General features: G+C 54.8%; 1 protein-coding gene across 1 annotated transcript; it reads right to left on the reverse strand.

Moving 5' to 3' along the window:
- Nucleotides 1-9,072: 9,072 nt before the first annotated feature.
- LOC119106899 (meiotic recombination protein REC8 homolog) lies at nt 9,073-25,045 on the reverse strand. Its single transcript, XM_037230243.1, has 8 exons — nt 24,953-25,045; nt 23,257-23,423; nt 22,161-22,303; nt 20,761-20,827; nt 20,327-20,448; nt 19,590-19,711; nt 16,822-16,901; nt 9,073-9,100 (listed from the first exon to the last, which is right to left on the reverse strand). Exons 2-8 carry the CDS (start codon nt 23,397-23,399, stop codon nt 9,073-9,075), a joined length of 705 nt encoding a protein of 234 aa, XP_037086138.1. The 5' UTR covers nt 23,400-23,423; nt 24,953-25,045.
- Between the last annotated feature and the right edge of the window lie 775 nt (nt 25,046-25,820).

Genomic DNA, 25,820 nt, shown 5'->3' on the forward strand with positions numbered 1-25,820 from the left:
CATTTTTGTAAATTGTCTTTGAGCTTCAGGGCGTAAAAGCGAGATTTATCTACATTCTCATCGACATACTTATATAGTGGATTAGTTAAAAACCCTACGTGAGGCTCATGAAAAAGGGAAGGGTAAAAGCTTCTTTCCTTGCGCATTTCGACGCTTCCCCCCGCAGAAGAGCTTATGCAGACAGCGCAACCGCTCGAAATTTACATTCGGGGTGAACAGAGCAGGCAAAAAGAACCATTCCACCATCTTCGAGGCCTTCCTCGGGACCTGAGATGTCCTCCCATGACCGACCGCCTACGGTGCTGGGACCTTCGCAGCCCTTCTAGCACATCCCATATGCAAATGTCCTTCACTTTGAAAGTATCTAACACAAAGTTGCTACCGCTGTCACTCCAAACGCTATCCACTATAGGCGGAGAGCCAACCCCCCCCCCCCCCCCCCCCCCGGCTCGCCAGCTCGCACCGATTCGGGGGTGGTGGGGATGTGGCCAGAGCACTCGCTTCTAGGAATTTCTCCTCGCCCGGATCCCCCAGACAGCAGTCAGCGCACAGGCTGACCCGGCCGAGGAGCGCGCCGGCTGAGCGCGCCAGCCCACTCACGAGACAATACCAGCAAGCGCTCGAGCGGCAACCACAAAGTGTATGCTGTTCCAGGAAATACACGTCGAGATATTACTGGTCCCTGGTATGAGTAGTTGTGATACCATTTATGGGTGATACGAGAGACCTGGGGAGTTAGGGGAGACCTGGGGAGTGGTATGAATCTGGTCCTCCCCCATAACATCCAGTACTGATCGGGTGCCGTCCCCACCGCCATGCTACACCGCGTTTCCGCTCTGTCAGCACGGCACGATGTACGGGCCTGTGACGAGCTGCGTTTGACTGAGACTGATGAAATATTATCAGTTGCCTTCGATATATGCTGGCGGACATCCTGGGTGCAAGCTATGGAGTCTGACTGGCTAGTGTCGAGAACGGGCTGGCGACCGGTTACCCGCTCTTCCGTGCGCGGCGAGGAGAGCGGGTAACGCCCGGGCCCGCACGAGAGCGGCGGCGTCACGACCGGACTGGACGTAGCCCGGATACCAGCCGCGCCCCTCACTCTGCATGGGCGCGCGCTGTCCTCAGGAAACCGATTGATTTCGTGAAAGGCTCAATGCAGAGCTCAGGAAAGCCATATGCCGCGGTCCACGGTGCATACAATTGATTGTCGGTTATTCAGCTGGCAAACAGCTCAATGATCGGCATCGCTGAACCACTGCACTTTAGATGGTGTCCGTTCGTGGCAACAGCCCGTCCCCGCCCCCAGCGACTGCCAGTCCCGTAGACGACAGTGGCCAACCACCAAACTGGCTGACACCAAGGCACAGGCTGGTGCTAGCGTGCTCGTGATCTGCCTGACTCGGCCGGCGCCCAGCCGACCAGCTGGGGTCGATGCCGTGTCTGATCAATCGACGCTCCGCACAACACACAGGGAGAGACATCTGACGCCGAGGGAGTCCTGGACGGGGATTCAGACAGCGACACCTCTCCATTCCGGCGCCTGTGTACTACCACCACAAGGTCAATAAACGTGTATTCTGGTAAAGACGACACTGGGGCGCGCTCAAGCTGGAACACACAAACGTCGCATTATCGCAAGTTCGGCATGAGAAATAACGATATGAGGAAGACCAGTGCCTTCACGAGTGACCTGCCTATAACGATACCTTTTCTTTGAATCGATGTTCAACCCTTTAAAGGCTAAGGTATGCGATGAAATGCGTGCGTGTAAGAGAAACGCGATATTGCGATATCCTTACTTCTCATTTTTTTTACGCCCACGCAACACTCAGTAACCTATACCGGTTGTGAGTTGTACCCGTAAACGCAAAAAACAGCAAAAGGCAGGAAAAGATCAAACGCAACGGGAATTAATGCAATACAATTCAACTACAACGTGAAAGCACAACAATGCAAAACAAATATTAAAATGCAATGGGCCAACTGGCTGACATTGAAATCAGGCTGCCCATTTTTTATAAACCATGTCGTTCACCGACAATTGGGAGAAGTATATGGGACCAACAGATAGTACCAAAGAAAGTATACCGAATTTTCTTTTATACCTACACAAAAACATCAAGACCTACCTTTGACATACATATTTTAACAGACCTGCTCTTGCACGGGCAGTGAGGGAGAAAGCGAGAGGAATACTTTGCACGAGGTGCTGAGGTAGAATGGTCCTCGGGTTAGGCGGAATGACCGCCATGTGAGCAGGGAGCTCACACATCTCTCCGAAACGGCCGAAGCGAGACGACCCCGCCTCGAGGGCATCCGGCTGATGAGACCAGGTGCACGAGACGCCACCGCGTACGGGGCGGGCGGATGGAGACCTCGCCGCTACAGTGCCGGGTAGATGAGGATGTCGCGGTACGGCTCTACCTGCTGCAGGAACACCTGACGGTGACCGTGCAGGTGGAGCAGGTGCGCGAAGGTGGCGGCCGCCTGCAGGCGCGAGCAGCGGCCGGGCGGCGCCAGCTCGGTCAGCAGGAGCCAGCCAGCCGGCGCGCGGCGCACACGCTCCGCCAGCTCCTCCGGCACCAGGCTGGCAGACCGGAACGTGCTGCCCCTGGGGCGCAGGGTCGGCGAGTCAGGCGGCGCTGGCAGAGGCAGGCCGGGTGGCGACGGGGTCCTCTGGTCGGCGCCCTAAATGCACGTCGCCGGTCTTACCGGCCATGATAGTGTGGTAGCACGCGGTCGACATGTGCACCGGAGTTAAACGAATGAGTTCGGGTCCAACGTGTCAATCACACACGCGCAGAAGGTACACACACAATTGGCGCGTTGTCAGTCGCACGGAGCGACATGGAAAGCGACGCCAGCAATGACCGGGTTCAACCTCAACATCATCACGACACTGCACTGGAGAGAGCGTTACTCTAGAGACGAGACTGCCGACATGCGAACGTCCTGGGGTGATCTAACTGACCCGGAGAGGGCGAGGCTGGACACGGACGGCGGCGGCCCCGCCTCTGCGCGCGTGAGGCCGCTGCCGGGCGCCGACGGCACCTGGCCGTCTGGAGCCGCACCTGCGTCAGCACGACGGGTTGGTCACCGGCTGGCGCCGCTGACGCCCGGTCTGGCCGCCCAGTCTAGCCGGCGTCAGGCTACAATACAGACGCACTGGCGGCGCGGTACAGCGGTGCCCGGCGCCAGCCTAGGTACAGGGTGGCAACACCATCTCAGCGCGTCCACGTCCGTCAACTCGCCAAGGAAGGCCTAAGCCAAACGAATGAAGACGGCTGCAGATGCGTGTTTCGAGAAACGGTGCCGTTGGAGAGGTTGGTGCACCAGTGTGGGAGAACTGGCATTTTCTGGCAGAAATGACAACAAACAGCTTTGTACTTCAACGCTGCATAAAAAAAACAAAGGATGCACTCCATTGTAGCGCTGCAGCCTTTTTAAACCCCCCGCTGGGTCACGATAAGTCGCATTTCAATCTTTCATTAACGGTTCTTACAGATGCATGAACGCTTACACTAAAGCATAACGAATTGCGCATTGGTCATCCTTTGTTATGTCAGAGTCGGCGCAGGCGTTGCTGAAAACTAATAACACACCTTCTCGTTTCTCTACCGCAGAACACACACGTATTGGTAGTTCGCAAGCGTTTGCGCTCTGCAATTAGGAAACCGCAACAAACCCCCTGCTCTGGTGCCAGTAGATCCTTGCCCATGCAGTGGTAGTTAGCTGACCCTCCCACCGCGGAGCCTGTACCGTGTTCGGACGGCGCGGCCGCAAGGACGGGCAGCTCCTCCTGTGCCGGCGGCGGCTGTTCGCCGGGTACGGCCTGCGGCGGCGGCCGCTCCTCAGGCGCCGCGGCCGGCGGCGGCCGTCCCTCAGGCAGCGCGGGAGGCTCGGCGGGCAGGCGGGCCGGCGCCGGCGGCTCGTCGAGCGGCAGCGCGCCCGCCGCCGCCGCCGGCGTGCGCTCCTGGGCCTCTGCCGGCGCAGGCGGTGCACCGTTAATGACGAAGCCGATCAAGCATGCAGCGCGGCGACACGCACGGTCCCGGCGGGGCGGCGCGGCGAGCGACGGCCCGGCTTCATCGGCTCGGCGTCGCCAGACCGCTGCGGCGAGGGACGGCCCAGGCGCCAATGGACGGCCCGGCCGTCAGACATCGCTGCCCGTCATGCATGCCTTACCGCTGCCTGCCGTCGCGGCATGCGCCGTGCTCACATGTGTGACAGATTAAGTCAGGGCTCTGCCAGCCTCAGGTAGTGCCGAAGTACCCATCTCGTAATGCGGGAAAAAATGAATGGTCACGGATACTCCTAATCAACGCCATGCAGGCAGGGCCATTCAGGCATTTGTTTCACATTCGCATTCCTAAAATAATTCGACGGAGGTCAGTAAAGCCCAGCTCTTGGCTAGTCTACGCTTTGACATGCTCCAGAGGTGGAGGCACGTGCTAATCGTCTCTGGAATTGTATATGCACCAGATCGTCCCGGGTAATCAACCACCCACTCCTTACTCGCAATATGACCGTTCATGCTGGTGCCCGGCCAGTGGCTGAGCAACCGCTTCCAGCACGAGAAAACTGACTCATAGCGCAGAATAGTGTTATACATTTGAAGCCTCATGATCGAAGGAGCGTATTAGGTCAAAGTTCCTAGCAAGAAGGTTCTTGTCGGCATCACCATTCACCATGATTCAAGGCTTTTCCTGCCGTTATTTCTGGGTGTGTGTTGGTTGGGGCAGAGCGGGGAGGGGGGAGGGGGGGGGGGGGGCGTTTCCCGACATCGTCCCAATAAAGCCTCCCAATATCACAGCTGCTCGACCTGTAGTTGGTTTAATAACCTTCCCAATACCTTTGTGTTGTTACGGTTGATGGGCATATCTTCTCACACATGGATACAATGGTTGAGGACGCTCTATCGGGTCCACGTTTAGATCAGGCACGGAAGCATCCAGCACGATCTTTTGTATTGCACATCATAAGCAAACGCCTCTGATTGCTGGACGTGGCTCCGAAGGCTGGACGTGGCAAAACGTGGCTGTCCGACCTTCATGTAAACCCAAATGCATTGCGTGACCACAAACCCAATTTCCGAAAACATCAATGTTATCGAGAACCTGTGGCGAGAAAGCCCTCCAACATCCGTGTCGTCAACACAGGCTCTTTTGCTGCACAGGATAGGCATGTTGTTCGACCTTCTGCACGGACACCGGGTCCGCGCGTGGGAGGACCCTGGACCCTGGGCACCGGACCGATGAACGGTGCAGGGCTGTGTGTCGGACTGGTGTACAGCGGGAGGCTGGCGCGAGCACGAGGCAGGACGTCAGGACGGTACCGGTGATGATGGGCAGGTTCTCGGCGGGCGTGGCCGGCGCCACGAACGACAGCTGCTGACCAGCCGACGACCTGCCGACGTCAGCACAGTCAGCGGTCACCACGGCCTGACGGTCTGACAGACACCGGTCACCACGGCCTAACGGTCTGACAGTCACCGTTCACCACAGGCTCACCGTCTGACAGTCGCCGGTCACCACGGCCTAACGGTCTGACAGACACCGGTCACCACGGCCTGACGGTCTGACAGTCACCGGCGACCACGGCCTCACCGTCTGACAGTCACCGTTCACCACAGGCTCACCGTCTGACAGTCACCGGTCACCATGGCTTCACGGTCTGACGGTCACCGTTCACCACAGCCTCACGGTCTGAGAGACACCGGTCACCACGGCCTCACGGCCTGACACAGTCACCGGTCGCCGCGGCCTCACGGTCTGAGAGACACCGGTCACCACGGCCTAACGGTCTGACAGTCACCGGTCACCATGGCTTCACGGACTGACGGTCACCGGTCACCACTGCCTCACGGTCTGACAGTCACCGGTCACCACGGCCTCAGGCTCTGACACAATCACCGGCCACCACGGCCTCGCCGTCTCGACCGGCCCTTTTTCCAGGTATGTTGCACCGGTGGCGTTGAACACGCTGGGGTCGGGCGCACAGGAGCAGCGCCGGCCGCCAGTCAGACCTCGAAAGCGGACGCCGCCAGCAGACGGGTGACGCCGGTCGAGCTGGCCGCCGATACAGACGTCAACAACCTCCAACACTGACCGGCTTGGCTCACCTGGTTTATGGTTGGGGCCCTCGAAAGTAATATCCAAGAATGTGACATACGGCGCAGCTGTGATGATGCGCAAGGTAACCACGAAATGCATGCACATCGTAGCACTTGCTCGGGCAGGGGTCAATCTGACCCCCTAAAGGTTTTTTCCAGCAAAAAAAAAAAAATCAAAAGGCGTCGCATAGCCGCACCAAACTTTGTGTAGCCGTAGACAGTAAAAAACGATTTTTTGGCCTGAAAATTAGATTTAGTTTCTAAGGCCGCTGACCTATCGTATCAAAGTCAGGCTGTGGCTGTCAGCGAAAGCAATTCCTAGGAATTGTTCAGTCTGATGCGACAGCGGAGGGCTGGACGAAGCCATACTCAGATATCTCAGAAAGTTTCTTAGACTAACTAATTTAGATTGACCTTGGGTCAGGGATAACGGTCAGACAAATGTCAAAACCAGCCTGTCTTTTTAGTTTGCTTTATGTGGTAGTTTCTAGTGTTCATTTCGACTTCCTTGATAACAGGGACCGCAACAGATATCTTGCATGGGCTTCTTAAAGGTCAGAGAAGGTCGCTAACCTAGAATGGCCCAAATCAATATTACTAATGATCTAACGACAAAATCAAAATACAATTTGCAGTGGTTTGGTCACTGTGACCACTTACAGGTCAACAAGATCACTGAGCTAAAATGAACAGCAGCGACTTTTTGCTCAGAAGCACTTGGGAAACAATGGAATTTTGCTTTATTTAACTTTATTCGACCTGAAAGTCGTGGCCTAGGAACCTCAAATTTGGACATGAGTGATTAGCATACAAGCGAACCAACCCTGTGAATCTGGCGTTACTAGGTTCCTTGTTTTAGACACCACGGGGGTTAAACTGACCCCCCACATTTGAGCGTATGGTATTCTACCGGCCGCCCGGGGGCGTGTTTAGACTGCACCAATAGCATTACTGCATCAAAGCATGCTATGGTCGACGGTACATCCCAGCCCGATGACCGCTGGACCGTAGCATCTGTTATAGTCCGATGGTACATCCCAGCCCGATGACCGCTGGACCGTAGCATCTGTTATAGTCCGATGGTACATCCCAGCCCGATGACCGCTGGACCGCAACGTCTGTTGCGAATACGGCTGCCCGAGCGGCCCCGCTGAGCGGGCGGCCGGGTGGGGGGCAGGCGTTTACCTGGCGCTGGGCAGGTCGGAGGAGGAGAGGAGCGAGCCGGTGCCGCTGGCCGTGGCCGTGCGGTCCCGCTGCACCTCCGGCTCCGGCTGCCGCTCCTCGGGCTCCTCCTGCCGGCCGCACCGCTCCGTTAGTCACGTCTGGTTAGTAGAGCCGCACCCGGCCGCCCACCGTAAACCCGGCCCCATGGTGGCTAACACCACTCCCAGCGCTGGGCTGGCACGACAGAGACTCGTCGGCGGTGGCCTGGTGTCAGCGGTGCGGTGTCAGCACGTCGTGTCGGGCGTGCTGGGATCGCTGTCGCCACCGCCGCCAGGTCGGCCGGCGACAGACCAGAGCTCATGCCGCCCACGCCGGCCCCGAGGGATCCTGCGGCCCAGCTCCGGAGCGCCGCATCTGCCTCGCTGCCCCGGGAGGGCAGCAGACAGGCGGCAGCCATGTGCCGGGTTGACGTGGCGGAGGTGCCGTGCGGTGCGCGCTGACCTGGCGGAGGTGCCGTGCGGTGTGGGCTGATCTGGCGGAGGCACGGTGTGGTGCCGGCCTGACCTGGCGGAGGTGCCATGCAGCACGGGCTGACCTGGCGGAGGTACGATGTGGTGCGCGGGCTGACCTGGCAGAGGTGCCATGCGGTGCCGGGCTAACCTGGCGGAGGTGCCGTGCGGTGTGGGCTGATCTGGCGGAGGCACGGTGTGATGCCGGGCTGCCCTGGCGGAGGTGCCATGCAGCACGGGCTGACCTGGCGCCGCCGGTCGGTGGACCAGGGCCAGTTGGGCTGCGACTGGAGCCGGCAGTGCCTGGCGTGTAGCCGCTCCAGCGGGCCGGCCAGCCGCCGACCAGCCTCCTGCAGCAACTGAGCGGCCGGCGCCAGCCGCACACTGGCCGGTGCCGCGTTGTCCTCCGTGGCCGACTGGAACCGGCCGCCGCAGGTCAGCCCCACACCCGCCGATCCCTCAGACGACACAGTATCTGACCGGGTCTATTGATAACACTAGGCCGACGTGGCAACATCCGTAAGATAGCAACCATATGCTCAGAATTTCACGTGATATTCTTGAGCTGTCTATAAGTAAGAAGTAAACTTGCGTAGGGGACAGGCATGGACAACCTTGCCGAGCTTGACTATGCATCCACGACATTGCTTATGCCCTCGCAAGTTTATGACTTTCCATGATGTGCCAATTCGAGCTTACAGGGAACGCTCGAAACACGCATGGCGTTAAATCGCTGGTTCCCAGGAGCGCCGCCACACCACACAAGCCTCGCGGAGACCCGGGACAGGTGGGCACGAGACAGAGCGGCAGCAGCAGCCGGGCGACGCGCCAGCCCCCAGGCAGAGCCCACACAGCCAGCCCACTGACCATGGCGCGTAGCGTGTCCGTTGAGCCCTCCTGCATGCGCTGGCGCACCCAGTCCCGGTCCACCTGGGTGTGCACGTCGATGGCCAAGCGGCGGCGGCGGCGGCCCAGCCGGGCGGCCGGCGCCGACGGTGGCGGCTCGGAAGGCAGCTCCAGCGACGAGCGCGGCTGGCGCTGCTGCGGCACGGCACAGCGGCGGTACCGTCATATGGTCAACTGTACCACGGCACAGCGTCGGTATCGTCATATAGTCAGCTGTACCACGGCACAGGGTCGGTATCGTCACACGGCCAGCTGTATCGTGGCACAGCGTCGGTACCGTGACACCACACACCATCACTACCGTCATATGGTCAGCTGTACCGCACTACCGTCATATGGTCAGCTGTACCGCGGCACAGCGTCGGTACCGTCACACGGTCAGCTGTACCGTGGCACAGCGTCGGTACTGTGACACCGCACACCGTCACCACTGTCATACGGTCAACTGTACCACGGCGTTCATAAAGTCCAGAAAACGTCCAAATCCGTGCCCACTGGGGGCGTTCATAAGGTCCAGGGACGCAACATCCAGAGTCGCAAAGTCCAGAGTCTTTAAGTCCAGTGTTCAAATCGTCCAGTATCCATGGCAACCAGGCTAGTTTGGATTCCTGCCGCTAGATAACACTACAGAGGTATCTTTGAGTCTTGCCGCTATTTCACTCTTTTGTCAACAGACGGTACAGTCAACCTGGCATTCCACTGATGATCACGCGATGCATAGTCAAGTATGGTTACTATAAATTACCTAGGCGCCTGGCGGCCATGCCCTGCCTGGGCGTGGCAGCGCCCCGGGGCCCACCGGCGGACTGGGCGTAGACACGCCAGACGGCGGCGAGGTCGGAGATATGTCGGGCGGCGCGAGCTCGGCAGGGACCGCTGCGCCCGCGGGGTAGGCGGGCTCTCCCGCCCCGCCGCTGCTGCCTGGGCCCCAAATGTCGGGGTACACTCGGCTGCTCAGGGGCCCTTCATTTTGGTATCGGGTTCCTTCCACTTGCCTGGAGGAACCCGTGCTGTTGCTGGGCCCCATATAAGGTAACGTCCCGAGGCACTCCATGCTCAGGAGTCCTCTTTATTGACCTATGGCTCTTTCTCTTTTTGAGCTTATTTGCTGAAGACCCTTCACTTCACTTGTCAGAGCTCTCCCAGTTTATCTGTCCGGGCATTCTTGATCGCATAGAGGCGTTAACTGATGTACACTGATCTTCGGTTATTGCCCTTTGTTCAGAGGATCCTGTACTCCGGCCGGACCCTATATGTTAGCCTGCCGGGGTGCTCCCGATCGTTCAAGGGTCCCACCATATTGGTGCAAGGTTCTTCTCGCTTGTTATGATGACCATTCACTGTTCAGTGGAGCCTCTTTTTTTGGCCTGCCACGGCAGTTTCGATTGCCCAGGTGCCGCCATTATTAGTCTCGGGTATTTCCATATTATAGGAGGGCCCACGCCGTTCGCGGGGACGCAATTCTTAATAATTTTTATTGGGGCTTTACTTATTAACGACCGATAACTGAATGTGCGGCTATGTCGATCACGCCGATGAATTCGTTATCGTTATTGTCGAACACAATTTTACACACCGCGACGCCGTGCATCTTATTTCCGTTGTTCATTAAATTTGTGACGATTATTATACTTGTACGTTACGTTTTAATACATTTTGAAGGATAGGATGTTCTGCATTCTCTTGCAACAGACAAAGCAAAAACTCTGCATCGGTTTCCAGCCATCAGCTGATCTCATCAACTGCTCCGCTAACCGTATATAAGCTAGGAATCAAGCTTATGCTTGATTTTGATGGTATTTAACAGCCAATCTAGGTGTGTTGCCATGTTTTCTTCGAGGTACTTGGCCTTAGAATGACAGGATCCAGTATGATCCGACAAAAATGAACAACCTCCATGTATTTGCGTTCGAAGCACACCTAGTTTTCTGGAGCTGCGAGCAGTAAGCTAGGCTCCCGTATACAAACTGCATACATAAGAATATTAAAACTCAATGACCCAAATACGAGGATTTTTGGTGAAAAGAACCTGTAACAGAACGTAGCGACGTACCCGCCCGGACCCGTCCAAAAACCGACTGGCACGTGCGCGCGTCGGGCCCCTGCCGCCGCCTCAGCGGCCGACCCTTGGCCCCCGGCAGCTCGGGACACACGCAGTCACGTGACGCCCTCCGGCACCCAGTCAGATGCAGAGCTCGGGAGACAGCGATGGCGAGGGCGCACATCACGCACAATCATACCACAGAACCCCGAAATCTAGGCAGCTCACAAGCCAAGAGACCCCCAGTTTTCTAGCATTTTCGCATTGTACATGTGTGGAGATTGAGTTACCGTGAAGTTTACTGCTTACATTCACTCCGATATGGTGTCGTTAGTTCTGACCTGTGCTTTTGCCCGAATCGCACAGAGCGTTTAATAATGATGTATATATACACGCATATATACATATACATGTATATATATATATATATATATATATATATATATACATATACATATCTATACACATTAATGACGACAGACACATGAAGCTCGCAAAACTCGCACGGTATATGACTGCTGATTAACTCTTCTATATATCTGGCTCTTCATTTCATTTCGGCACCTTAAACACTTCAAATCAGGGCACAAAACACGAGTATGCAAACCAGCAATAAACTTTTCACTGGACAGCACTCACTGTCGTTTTGACTTGGCAACAAAAGGCAATTCTTTAGCTGTGCAGAAGGCATCATTAGCACCACACACTGTAAACAAAACACAATCAACACAGCAAATTACACTGCGTGCCAATCACCCAATACCCGCGCCATTCATAAGCGTCTTGTTCCTTGTCTAATTGATTATTCGTGATGCTGCTACGGAGATAATTCAGTAGTTTGGTTCATTTCATTGCCTAGAAATCGTCTATGGTCATGAATGAGTAGTGCATCCAGAATGTTGAGTTTTACTGTGTTGTGTGTAGATGAAAGAATTGCAGTGTTTTGTGTAGGCGCTCGGCGCGCGGGGAGAGTAATGCGGTCAGGCTGTACGTGATTCCTTGGCGCACACTCCGTGAGGCGCTCTGTGAGACGTCGGAACAAAAATGTTGTAGTTATACCATTGTAGCATGCGGAACCTTGCAGCAACACCTGGCAGCGGTCAACAGACGGGTGGAAATGACCACGTATCGAAGTAGGTACTTCCCAACGCTTTATGAAGTCAATGGGTATGCGTGTAAAAGGTGTCCCCTCGCCGGATGTTTCACTAGTGCAATTTTTAGATCGGTAGTCAGGGCAGATTACGGGAAGGCGCAATGGGAAGACGCAATGGCGTAATCTCTCTTGCCGGCAATGCTGCAACTGCTGAACTCATTCAGAGAATCAACTGGTCAGCCAACTAAATTGCATTGGTAAAACGTTCTGGTCAGCAGCTGAAGTGTATTACGTCCCATGTGGGGTCCCCAGAGGCTTTTAGTCTAGTGATAGCCCCCAGGACCGTACGGAGACTCTCATAAGGATGCATCACAACTGGCCCCCTCCTCGATGCGGCTGGCCCTCTAACTGACACATCCAGCAACGGATCGGCGCAGCGGCCCTCGCTAATGCAAAATGGCTATTTACTGGCACAGGAATTCCAATAGTTGGCATCGAGACACTAATTCGCCTTATCGGTCCCTTGCTGAAATGGTGCAGAGGATCCCTGGTCCGGTTCTGGTGTCCCTGGCTACCGCAGGCCTCTCCACTGTCTCACAGCACATGAGAACCTCCTTTTAACATTTCTTATGAATCCTTTCATTGTCAGGAGGTTCCAGACCAGCACAATAGACCCTTTGATATAAGGGGGCCCATAATCGTCCCTATTCAGCAAATGTGCTCTTGGTCGACCTGGGGCTCATTGCCGACACATGGTCTCCTGCTAGGGACTGTGGCCACTGACTAGCAGAGTGGGTTTTTCATTGTTTCAGGTGTCCCGACGAATGTAGGATGCCCTCTAATTGGCATTTAGATGTCTTGGCCTTGTCTCTGCTCGGGAAATAACCCCTAGGCCCCAGAGTAGCACGGAACGGGCTGTTAGATAAGGCTGTTTTCAGTCAGTTGCCTCAAATAGTCACAGTCGCACCGGTCTCCGATCAGTGCCAGAGACACTCTTACATTTTAGGATCTCGCCTTCGGGCCGTGATCCCTCCATACGATCTCTGGCCTGCCCCTCGAACCCTTTAATCGGGCTCTTGATCTTCAGCCCCAAGGGATCAAAAAAGGACCTTTGGAACCCATGGGACCCATCAAGCCTAAGAGGGAGGTGGGGGTCCTGGTTGATTCGGTTCCCGGTGAAAATAAAGCTTTAGGGGCTTCTTTAAGCGCCCGGGCTGCCTCGTCCTCGTCCTCGTCGGCTTTATTTGGCGGCCGGGCTGCCTCGTCCGCCGGCCCGCCGATGGCGTAGCTGCCGGCCGGACCGTCGAGCTGGGCAGCCTCTGGGCTAGTGCGTGTCCGAGCTCCGTGTCCAACCAATTGCACATTATTATTCCCACATATGTAGTGATTGAGCGGAAGCAATGTTTGCAAATTTGGCGGGCGGCGGTTTGTTTGTCGGGACTGGCTGTAATACCGATTGGGGCTTTACGTCTCACCGGCTGCTATGGTTAGTTCGAGGCGGAACGCCTCTATTACGTATTTATCAGGCATTAGGTAGGTAGGATGCCGTAGTGGTGTGGCCAGGACTCCACCCCAGGATACAAAAGTACAGAGATTAGCACCCTAACCCCTAACCACCATACCACCATCGCTCCTCTGCGGTGCAAACTGCACCCATCTCGACAAACTCCAGACTGGCGTTGCTGGACCCCAAATTCTGTACTTACGAGGTTCTGAAGCGTAAAAGGAAAAAGTGCATCAAGATTGACGAAGTGGATGGCGAATGCAAGCTCACGATTCTCCCAATTCGTTCAGCTTATATATCGCAAACCAGCTCAGTGACACACTCGGCTCCGCTGTTCATATGGTGAACAAACAGTGACTTTAAACGCGGCACGCGTGCAGTGTTTTGCGTAACGTTTGGAAGGCAGTTAAATACATTCGCAGTCAACGTTTGCCTTTTTACTTCCTTTTTACTTTCAACCAGGAGTGCGGTTCCCTATTCAGTTGCATGAGCTTCATACCCCGCCGTAACTTGGGTTGCAGCCTGGAGATTTGTGAAGAAGTGAGCCAAATTCGGAGAAACTTATTTGTTGGCATATTATCACACACTAACGTTGCATTTTAATCGCTCAGCCAACCGGCTTATTTTGGTAAACCACGCCCGCTTAAAACGTACCTGATTGAAGGGATGAATTGTTTGTAGGCTGGGCCATTGAACGTGTCTCACCAGGGAGCAGGACCCGGATTCAGCTGATGAGACAGCCCCACCCGCTCTCTTTGAGAGTAAAGGCATGTAGAATTCCGAGTCAGTCCCGTTTGCAGGAGCGTGTGAAAGAATTTACAATTGGGGGGAGGGACGGAATCAGTCAGATCAAATCACTAAAAATACAGCTCAGCGTGCCAGGAGCTGGAGATCTATATGCACGCCTGCCTGGAGCAGACATCAAATCAGTCCGCCTTATACATCAGTCATCAATTCCTTCAAAAAATGAGAAACATCACCAACACATACAGTAAATAATAGAACCAAATACCGCGGACAACATAATCCATCAGCGACTGCCGAGTAACCAGCTATTCCCGATGCCACGAGCCAGGGATCAGAGTTTTGAATTCTTTAATGCGCCTACTGCCAAGGGCGTGCTGACGCGGCAAGGTTGGTGCGCTCAGACAAAACGTTGTCCATATCCATGCACAGTAGTTTCACTGGGCAGCACTGTACCGCATGACGTCACTCGTCGGCTGAGGGGGAGAAATCGGTTCCGCTAGCCCTCTATCGGGCCTTATCCGAATGATTAGATGAAGGGTTGCGAGGAAGTGGGACAGTATGCCAAACCGTGGATCTCACGCACGCTGGACTTTATGAGCACTGGACTTCATGATTCTCCTCTGTCCAGGAGTCCTGGACGATTTCTGGACGTCATGAACGCTGGACGCTGCGATTCTGGACTTTTTGACCACTGGACTTCACAAACTCTCAACCTTTCAACACGCATCCATACTGGATATATTGAGATGCACACATAACCAGATGATGACTGCCACGGAAGAGTAAATGTCAACATTTTACCCACCAAAAAGGTTCCGAAACGCCACCCATCGCAGGGAGCTTGGTCCAAAGTTCGTGCAGCGGAGTAGGCACTACCGACCTACAGCCCGTGATAGTCGCGTGAAGTGATAATCTCATGTAACGTACTAGCCGCGTGGTGCGCACTACCGACCTACATCCCGCGATAGTCGCGTGACAGTGATAATCTCATGTAAAGTACTGAGTTGGTTAAAACCTTAATGTCCGTGGAACAACGCCGTCTCATGCTGGACGAGTTTACAGTCATCTTCCATCGCTGCTGCCAGCCTGCCCACAGTCATCGTCAGCTAAGCAGGCCGTCTCAGCACGTGTGATAGCGGCGCCTGATAGTATCGTGGTCAGACCGGAATTCAGTAGTGACCAAATAATAGCGCGTCCCGGAACATGTGATACATGGTGGCACCGTCGCAAGGCCCGAATATCTACCGACAACTCGGCAACCTCTGTGCCCGCCGCCTGCCTGACCGCATGCTGACCTGGTCGGATGACGGCGGCGGTTGCTGCGGCTCGTCCAGGGTAATATCAGCGGCGCGGGGCGCGCGGCGCCTCGCCGGCCTCTCCGCCGGCGGCACCGGCGCCGGCTGCGGCGTCATCTCGATACGTCTGCGGCAAGCGAGCGGTGGACGCCATTCAGTCGTGGCGGTCGGGACAGGTCACGGCCGACACCGCCGCCTGCCCCGGGCTCTGCTGCACCGAGCGGTCGGTGGTTGACGCTGAGTCCTCGGCTAGCAGGCCGAGAAACTCATTTTGTACACGAGGATATCGTAGAGAAGCTGTTGGTCAGCACCACCTCAAACTATACGCTGCCAGTGTAAATGAAGTTAGGAAGAAGTCCCACAAATGTTGTCTTATTCACGATTGCCTCATTTGGGTGCATGAATGTTCAGGATCTACAAAGTAAGCCGAGCACTGACGCCTGCCGAGAAGCCGTCGTCTCGGCCGCCAGCTCTGTCGTCTGGCCGGCCTGCTCGGTCGGAGGCGTTGCCGCCTGTCCGGCCGCTGCCGGCGCGTCTCCAGCCGGCGGCGGTGGCGGCGGCGGCATGACGTCTCCAGCCGGCGGCGGTATGGTGCCACCCTCGGGCGGTGGCAGCACGTGTGCCGCTGCCGACGCCGAGACGCCGTGCGCCGTCGGCTCAGCCAGCTCGTCGCCCAGCAGCAGAGAGCCGTCCCCCAGCTGCAAGTGCCGCCCGGCCGCTGCGGCGCCGCCGTCCCAGCCTGCCAGCACGCCGCCCATGTATGGACCGCAACACCAGCCACGCCCATGCAATGGACCAGTTCGAAACGTTATTGGGGTACCAAACCATTTGAAAGATGTTTCGCGCCCCGCGCCCCGTTTATTTGTTATCCGGATAATGCGTACACCCGACGCCTTCACGTCAGACTGCTGATGGCTGGTTATGGAGGGAAATAAATCTGAAATGTAATGTAAAATAGATAATGACCCACAGGATTAAAAAAGGGAACTTAGGGAGATCAGTGAGAGGACAACACACAGCTGGTAGTTCGTCTCGTCGTCAGCCAATCCCGTTTGAACCAAGGCAGGGGCTGCAGGTTCAGCGCCCGGCTGCAGCCGCAGTTATACGGAATGTCGGCCCATGCTTGGTGGTGAGCCTCAAACCGACCACTATTTTGCAGCAGAACAATCCTGTACTCTCCCTTCGGCCGGAAGCGCGGCTGGCGCCGGCGCCGTCTCCGGCGGCCGTACCACGTGAGCTGGTGTCCAGCACTAGACGCCACTCCGGCTCGGAGGTCTTCACGGGCGCCGCCAGTGCGCCGGTGCCGGCCGCAGCCCGCTCGCCGGCGGGCCGGGCTGGTGTCGACCGCAGCGGCGACAGGACCGGCACGGCGGCCGGCGGCGGCGGCGGTGGCCCGTCCGCCGGGGGAACGCCACGACCCGGCACCGGCGCCGGCGCTAGCTCCAACTCCAGCTCCAGCTCCAGCAGCGGGTCCGCGAACGGCTGCTGCAGCGGGCGCTGGTGCGGCGGCAGCACATCTCCAAAGTCCTGCGGCAGACCGCGCTGCCACGGTGGTGCACACGCTCCGGATGGCCAGACGGGAGACAGCGGGTGGCTGACCCACACACCCACTACATGCCGGGAGGAGAAGGCAGGAGACCGACCCACACACCCACCACATGGCGGGAGGAGACGGCAGGAGACCGACCCATACGCCCACCACATGCCAGGCAAGAAACGGCAGGAGACCGACCCACACGCCCACCACATGCCGGGCGGGAGACGGCAGGAGACCAACCCACACACCCACCACATGCCGGGGAGGAGACGGTAGGAGACCGACCACACACCCACCACATGCCGGGGAGGAGACGGCAGGAGACCCACCCACACACCCACATGCCAGGGCCGTGTTCCCCACTGCCAATCGCCGTCCACAAGTTGCAGCCGGTAACGTCATTGGTAAGTGCGTCACAACAGTTCCCACGGTTTAGACTATAGTCTCTGTTGTGCCATCATCAGCATGGTTTTATTTCCACGTGTTCGTTCAGCACGAACTTGTGTTTGCCTCAAGTCGGTATGGGAAGCCACGTAGGACGGGTAACAGACGGATGTCATTCGCACTGATTATTCGGCTGCTTTTCAGAACGCTAACACGCGCCCGGGTGGCCGGCTAGATACCCTTCGCTCGGGTGGGGGTCAATTTGACCCCTCCTGAGATATCGGGAACTAAGCAAGCTAGAGACACCAAATTTACAGGTTATCTCGACCTGTACGTGAACTCACTTAGGTCAAAGCTTGAGCTTCCTAGGCCATGACTTTTAGGTCAAATGAGGTCAAACAGGGTCAAATTCCACGTTGGTCTTCAAAGTGCCCCCAGAACCTAGGAAACCGTTTCTAAGCAAAAGGTCAAAAGCCCATTTAAGGTCAGTGGCCTTGCTTGACCTTCCAAATGTCATGGTGACCAAAATCATACAAGACTGTTCTGAGTTTTGCATCTGAATAAGCGGCAAAGATTATGCTAGGCAGTCTGCTCCTAAAACAAATGTCGCCCTGGGTCATCTTAGGTCAATAAACTTTTCTTACCTCTAAGAAGTCAATGAAAGATGCATACTGCGGTTTCTGCCGTCAGTAAATTCGAAATGAACACCACAAACTATCTCACAGAGCAAGCACTAGAGTAATAAATCAGTTTGGTTTTGACCTTGGTCTGACCTTCATATCTGACCATAGGTTCACGTAATTTGCTCATTCAATATTTATGGTGCCTACAAAGCGTCTCAGAGATGTATGGCTTCGTCAAACACTTCCTTATTGTATCAGATTGGACGACTCCCTAGAAATTGCCTTCGCTGAAACCATGACCTGACTTTGACCTGCCATAGGTCAGTGACCTTACAACGTACATTTAAATTTTGTATGTCCAACAATCCGCTATTCAATTTTCTACGGCTATGAAAAATTTGGCGTAGCTTTACCGCGCCGTTCGGAAACCATTCTAGAAAGCCTTTGGGGGGTCAATTTGACCCCCACCCGAGCGCGTGTTAACCATGAGCTTTTAATCCACACGCTAGACCATTCATACCATTCCAGGATATCTACAGAATGGTTCGTCTCGCATCTATCCGACTGACGTCAGAGAGTTATCGTGGACGGAAAAAAAAAACTTTCGATTGGAAACTGGTGACCTCCGGCGTCTCGCAAGGATCACTCTAGGACCATCCTTTTTCAAATTCAACCGAAGCGTAGTGATGGCTGCGTATTTTTAAACCGTGCGATCGGTTTTAGAATATTGTAGCGTGGTCTAGACGGGGGCGGCCGATTCCCACACGGTGCGGGTCAATCGAGTGCAGCACACGCTTCTTACCTGGTTACTCACGCAAACTCCGTGCAAACAGCTTCTTTCTTATGGCAGCGTTCCGCTTAATTTCAAAATCCAATCCCTAGCAGGACGAAGAGTGAACTAACTCCTTCTGACAAATATCTTCCAAGGCAAACTGAACTCCAAAATCTCACTCAGCTATTTCCCCTTGCTCGTGCCGCCCCAATCGACCCGTACCCGATTCATGTTCACTGCACCGCGCGCTTTTGTGCAGACAGTACGGAGCGGTCTGTTTCGCAGACGACCGAGCGTTGTGAACATATATGCCGCATCTTCACTTTACTTTGAGATGTTTCATCCTTCAGTAATGTTCATACTACTCTTTGTTGTGTATTTATTGCACCTTATTCAAACGACTTGGTCTGTTAGAGGAGCGCTGCTCTGTTGGCGATAAATGAACATACATTACTCAATAAATAGTCGCTTGTTTACGACCTAGGCACTCACAACGTCAAAAGTGGCAACTAAAGCCAGTACTTCGCTGATCGAACGTCAAAGGTGGCCACTCAAGCCAGTACTTCGCTGATCGGACGTCAAGGGTGGCCAATCAAGCCAGTACTTCGCTGATCGGACGTCAAAGGTGGCCACTCAAGCCAGTACTTCGCTGATCGGCATACGGCCCTGGCGAAACACGCATACCGTACGCCTAGTACGGCGATAACAGACAAACTTCTCGAGCGTCGCAGTCATAGGTAAACCAATGCGCGCGCGCCCAGTTTTTTTGTGTGAAAAGTACAGACATGACAAAACCCTTGCATGAACGCGCCACCACAATACCCGCCCCATACGACTGCGGCGACAGGCCCTGCTTCGACCGACCGGTGGCGCCGGCTGCACCGATCGCGGCGTCTGACCTCGAGGAAGGGCGGCGGCCCGGCTGGCCGCTGCTCCTCCCGCAGCGTGATCTCGCTCGGCACCGCTACGTTGCCGTTCAGCTCGGGCCGGTGGTGGCTGGCCGGCTCGTCCTCCTGCTCCGCTGTAACAGGCGCCACGCGTCGCTTGGGTCCGTATCGTCACGCGCCGCTTGTGTCCGTATCATCACGCGCCGTTTGGGCCCGTATCGTCACGCCCGGTCACCACACAGACAGCGCCAGCCCGTCACCAAACGCGAAGCGTGATCGCACTGTTTTAAACATGTGCTGAAGTCAGGCAAACAGGTACGGGGTCTTCTATGTGAGGAGGGGGGGGGGGGGGGGACATTTGTAAACGTCTTCGGATTCGGAGTGTTAAACAAATCCGCAATGCAACGCCAAGCATTTTGACTAAATACTGGGGCAGATTGCATCTCCATTTTCACACTTGGGTTGGGAATTGGGTTCGGGTTGGGGTTCGGATTCGGTTCGGGGGCTCGGGTCGGGAAACGAGGACAGGTGGGTGCCCTGCTCTTCAGCAGTGATGTTTGTCAACAGGATATTTACGCACGACACCCAGGTATGGACGGATACAACACACGTCAGGCTGCACGAGACCGGTGACGGCACCGGTGGGAGGCGGCCACCTTCACATCTAAACGCCAGAGGTTCCACGCTGGCACGGCGGACAGAGTTTTCCACCTGCGCGTCGCGCGAAGACGAGCCCGACCATGACTCACCGGCTGCGGTCGGGATGTTCGGCATGGTGCCAATGTCGTACAGCGAGCCCAGCTGGAACGGGTCGCCGGGCGGCACCAGCTCCAGCGGGTCCACCGCCAGCGTCACCTTCCGGTAGCTGGCCCTGTCACCGATGGTCGCAGCGCCCAGCGTCACACTTTCACCGTCCGGCTCTGCACGCCCGTACGAGGGACCAAGGCTTGAACTTTTGTCTTTAGTAGAATTTTGAGCGCTTTAAACAATGAACGTTTCAAGTTCTGATCGTTTTTTTTTTCTCCAAACAGACGGGACGGCACGGAACGTATGTATTACGGAGTGCATGTATTACGGAACGTAATACATGCCATCCACCTTTATAAGCATTCATTGCTGGAGTGAGGCATTCACTGACATGACGGTCTTTGCTTCATTAAGGTAACAGAAGCGCTTTGCTTACGGCTCGTTCTCCAGTGAACCTGTGTATGGTGTCTTCATCAGCTTTTCAAATGCCGCCGCTACATCAACTGCAAAGAGATGCAGCATTTCACATTTTCTGCGCAGTCTGCTGCTTTCACTCAGTCTGCACCCCGATGCCAGCCAATCGAGCAAGTGTGTATACATTCAGTGCCATGTCTATGCCCTGCATGCAAAAGTGACGCATGTGCTAACCCCTGGTTCAATCTTTGTCAAACGTCACATGATGTCGAACCGAATCTCTCTGTGAATGTCTCAAGTGTCAGTGCAGCTTGAACGAACACCTTTATCGTCTGGGTTCTCCCTGCATTACCGCCCTGCCATACGTCAGATGCCCTCGCGGCTAAATGCGCCTCCACACTTCATTTTACCGTGGGATTACGCCGCGCCGTGATATGGGTTGTGTCCAGCGCATGCGTAACGCACTGCAGCACGACGGATACAATGTTTCGCTGCACGTGCAGGCGTGGACGCCGGCAGCGCTGATGCCACAGCTGGAGCGTGGCTGGACGCGGTGTGCCTAGGGGGAGCCGCGCCTGCCGCGATGTGCCCAGCTCACGCTTCACTCCCGGCCGTGCGACAGGTCTGCCCGGTGTGCCTGTTGCCGGGCTGTGACGGGGCTCGTGTGACCCGTGGCGAAGGCCGGCGAACGGGCAGGGCCGCGCCGCGCTCTTCCGCCCCGTCACCGACCGACAAAGCTGCGCGAGGCCCTCACGGCCCGGCGCGTTAAGCGAACACAGCCCAACGTTCTGCAGAGACGGCGATACGTGGCGTACCGGGGCTGATGCAGCGAACTGCGCAAGGACAAGGACGGCTACTGTGGACACTCGCATGTCTATTGGCCCTTTTCATTTGCCAGCACGCTTGACCAAAGGCGTGCTAAACATAATCGCATACAACTGTGGATGTTCACAGTTCTGGTGGTGCAAAGCTTTACAACATGCAAGGTCATTACTAGACAGAAGTGAAAAGTTGCACGAAGAATGACCTATCGCCGAAGCGTGTGGAAACTTTTCAGATGAGCTTCAGAAGCAGCCAATGATAGTTCAGATCTCAATTCGCCTCAAAGTGGTATTATTGGTTGCAGCCTACTTGGCATATTAACTCAAACTTCCATTGGTCGACAAGTTCTACGCAACTTCTGGCTGTTTGTACATGCCTACAGGACGCAAGTTTTGCAAAAACCGTACCTTCATACAGACGGCTATGCCCAACCCCAACAGCATCAAACTCCCTCCATCATTTGACAGTCGGCAGAGCACTAACATATTTACCGCTGGGATCTCACGCCACCTGCCCGTACTGTCGAGGCATGGCACGGTATGTGTACGCACACTTGGCATGTGTGTACCGTGCGGCGCAGCGGGGCTCCGCACCACTCACAGAGCAAGACGCCCGTCTGGTGACGGTGCACCCGGACCGAGCCGGCCATCAACATGCTGGAGAGGTAGAGGGAGAGGCGGGGCCGCGCCTGGTCACCGCCGCACGCCGGGATCCGTACGCAGATGTAGCGCAGGATGTCCTCACTGGAATATAGGCGCGGGCGGCTGGGAGGAGACGGCCCATCAGCCGGCGCGCCATAGAGTGTCGATGGGACATGGCGTCGGTGCCCGCGGCACCGGAAAATGGGATGCCTCGGTGCGGCATTCGGTACCGGGGCAGACAAACGCACTCTCCAGGTCAATCAACAGAGTGGACTCGGCCAACAGAGGTCGGCGCCGCGCCGGACCCGACTGGGAGACCGGGGGGGGGGGGGGGGGGGGGGGGCAGGAATTGACCGACACAGTGCTGGAAAGGTGACCTACCGTTAGGCATTCACAATCGGACAAAATGACTCCCACCTCCTTTGCGGTAACATCTTTCACTGCTATTGGTGTCGCATGCTTTATGATGCTGACTCGATAACTGCTGTGTAATCACATATTTGTACGAACTTGCTCCAGGGCGTTGTACGAATCTGCAAGTGCTTCGAGCAGATTTTACCACCTTGAGAAGCTTGGGCATTGCGATTCTCTTAATTTGTGAACTCATCTCCGATTTTTCAATATTTTCGTCCACACCCCTACACCTCCACCACCACCACCAATACCACCTACACCACCAAACTCCTTGCACGAAGCAGAAGGCTCGGGGCAGAGCTGGGACCAGTCTATGTGTCCGGGCCGGACTGGAATTAACGTGATCCAAGTCAACTGGCGCCACAGCAAGCGTGCTCTCACTTATGTTTCAGGGTAAAAATCAAAAGTAAGGTGACAAGTGTTTTGGAAAGAGTGCAGGCAGAAACGGAACACACCACACGGCCTTTCCGCATTTGCTGTACTTCCGGCCTGATGGATTTCAATGGTGAACGGTTTTTGAACCATGCGGGCAGACTGTCAACAGGAGAAGCACAGATCAAGGCGGGTGCCTTCTCAGAATGCAAAGCCACGCACAAGCAGCGAGAGCGGTGCGTGCGGGTTCAAAACGCTGAACTACTTACCAGACCTGGGGTACGTCAAGAGACATCACATCCCGAAAGTTCTTGTCGGTTCTGCGGCGATACTCCAGTCTGTCATTGGCTATAAGCCATATCAGGGAAAACTTGCCATTTCTTCTGTTCAGCAAGGAGTAGTCGAAAAACATGGCTGAAGCTTCAGGAAAGGTTATCTGTGTACACAGATAACGTCATCAGCAATTCGTCACAGAAACAGCGTCTTCTTGAGAGAAATATAGACGTGTTCCTAAAAACAAGAAGTGCTTCTTTTAAAGCGTTTAATACGTAAGCAGAATTGGGCCACCTACCCCCACCCACTTTTATTTAGATGGCATTACCATACAATTGATAACTGAGGCAGCCCAATCACCGGTATTTGGCAGTTTGCCTCGTTGTCGAACCACGCTGCGTGCACGGGACAGCGAGCAGCTGCGGTCTATGCACACGATGCCTGCGACCCATATGACATTATTTGGACTGTCTCATGCTGGGTTGAGTTGCACGCACTGACAGACGGGCTCCCATTAGTGCGTGATTCGCCGTGCAAAAGGTAAACGATACCGTTTTCTCTGCTGTTGTAATATGCTGTTTTAGCTGATAATTCCAATTTCACCGTTACATAACTGTTCGAAACTCTCTCAGATAAGCAGTAGTGGATATTGACGCATGTGACACGTCATATCAGCTCAGATGGGTGAAGGCTAAGCCGCGTCAATATCAGGAATATCGTTAGAGTATATGTGGCAATAAGTTGCAAGTCGTATGACCTCAAACTGATAAAATTCGATCGCAAATACCGACGCATCTGTTGCTTGGGAGCTAAATGGCGCCGACATCAGTAACAGAAACACGTCATTGATTACAAACCATCCGGGTCAGAAACTTTAAAATTCGGAGCATGAGTAAAAATAACGCGAACTCAGGAAACCAAAATTGTCACCATACTCAAACCCCTCAAAAGCTATTCTTCACAGAGCTAAGGGAAAGTTCTCTGAGGCCCCCTCGAAGGACGAAACAGCACGCCCGTCCTTGCTTCGCAACTCCTGCCCAATGAGGAACCAAACGGAGGCTACCTTGTTACATGAGTGTGGGAGTTCGTCCCGAATCCACGGAGGAGGGGATTAAAGACGCTAGGAGTGGTTTATTTCCATACACAGCCGTATACCTATTGCCTAGCGCTAATTTTCCCATGATTAGGAAGGGCTTTAGAGTCCTAAGCCCCCCCCCCCACACACATACACTATACGCGTTTCCAAGCATATGCCCTTTTGGGACGGATAACGGGCCCCAGTGCGCTTCAGACTCCCAGGAGTCTACAGAACGGTTCAGCCTAGGAACACCGCATGTCACCGCCGCTACTCCCAAGACGGAATAGCGAATATCACATCGTGACCGTGCATGGCCAGACATACGTAACGTAATCTGAGATAACTGAGAGCCTGTGATGAGTTCGATGAGTTTCCCTGTTCCGCGAAGGTGAGACAATCTCCCACCAGGCAATGCTCCATAGCGTGTATCGAATTTAACACCGCTGAGCTTAATAACAGCTCACGCAAGCGAAGGCGACCGATTTGTATTGCGGGGACGCAGTGGTCAAACCCCCGCCATGAGTAACCGCGCGGGCCAACCGCGCCAGGAACACCAGGTTTGTATCGTCCAAGCTTATCATTCGGATTGACAAAACACAGGCGGTGACACATACCTGCGCGATGAATTGTTGTCTATTGGCTTTTCAACAGTCGCAACCACCTTTTTATTGCCGCGCTGGACCTCGACGGACAACCCGCCCAACGGCCCCGGCGACCAACTACCGCACCAAATAACGCGTATGGACCGCGCGCTATTCGTAACAATATATATTTTCTGCTATTATCAAGAACTTTTTTAAAAACTACGACGCGTTACATCAAGGTCCTATAGGGAAATATTGAGCAACAGCGACCGGTTTTTGTTGCATGTAGTATGCAGAACTAATTTACGATGTTTGATTCCTCGCCAAGTTCTGTAGAAGATACGTGACATATGAACGATGTACTTTGCTAGCGAAAACTGCGAAATCCATTTTTTCATTCATGGGCCATAGGTCGTGATGGACAACATTGCAAATTTCTTCAACTCACTTTCTGCTTTTTCACTTTTCACCAAAACAAGTGGTCGAACATCGGAATTATACAGAATTTAACCACCTTTCGGGTCATGTATAGGTATTACAGATCATGGCAACCCATTTGGCGATTAACGCATCACGGACAAGGAGAAAGGTGAGGTGGTTATGAGTAGTCGAAACAAGGCCGCGCCCCTCAAATTTTACCATAGGCGTAGGAACGTTTAAAAAAGTGTGTGTGGGGGGGGGGGGGCAGGCTCAGGGCATGCTGCATTTTCTAGGAAGCAAGCCTGGTGGCCTGGTGGAGGAGGGGGTAGAGACGGAGACTATAGTCCGCTCTTAATTCACATGACATACTTTGGAAATAGTTAATATCATTGCTGGCTAGATATACATCTACAGCTGTTTTGCACTGGTGCACAATCTTCACTATTCGACTCATCTATGTCATTTGGCAAAGAAGGCT

This window comes from Pollicipes pollicipes, unplaced genomic scaffold (genome assembly GCF_011947565.3).
Source record: "Pollicipes pollicipes isolate AB1234 unplaced genomic scaffold, Ppol_2.1 Scaffold_6439;HRSCAF=7637_pilon_pilon_pilon, whole genome shotgun sequence".
Lineage (NCBI taxonomy): Eukaryota > Metazoa > Arthropoda > Thecostraca > Pollicipedomorpha > Pollicipedidae > Pollicipes > Pollicipes pollicipes.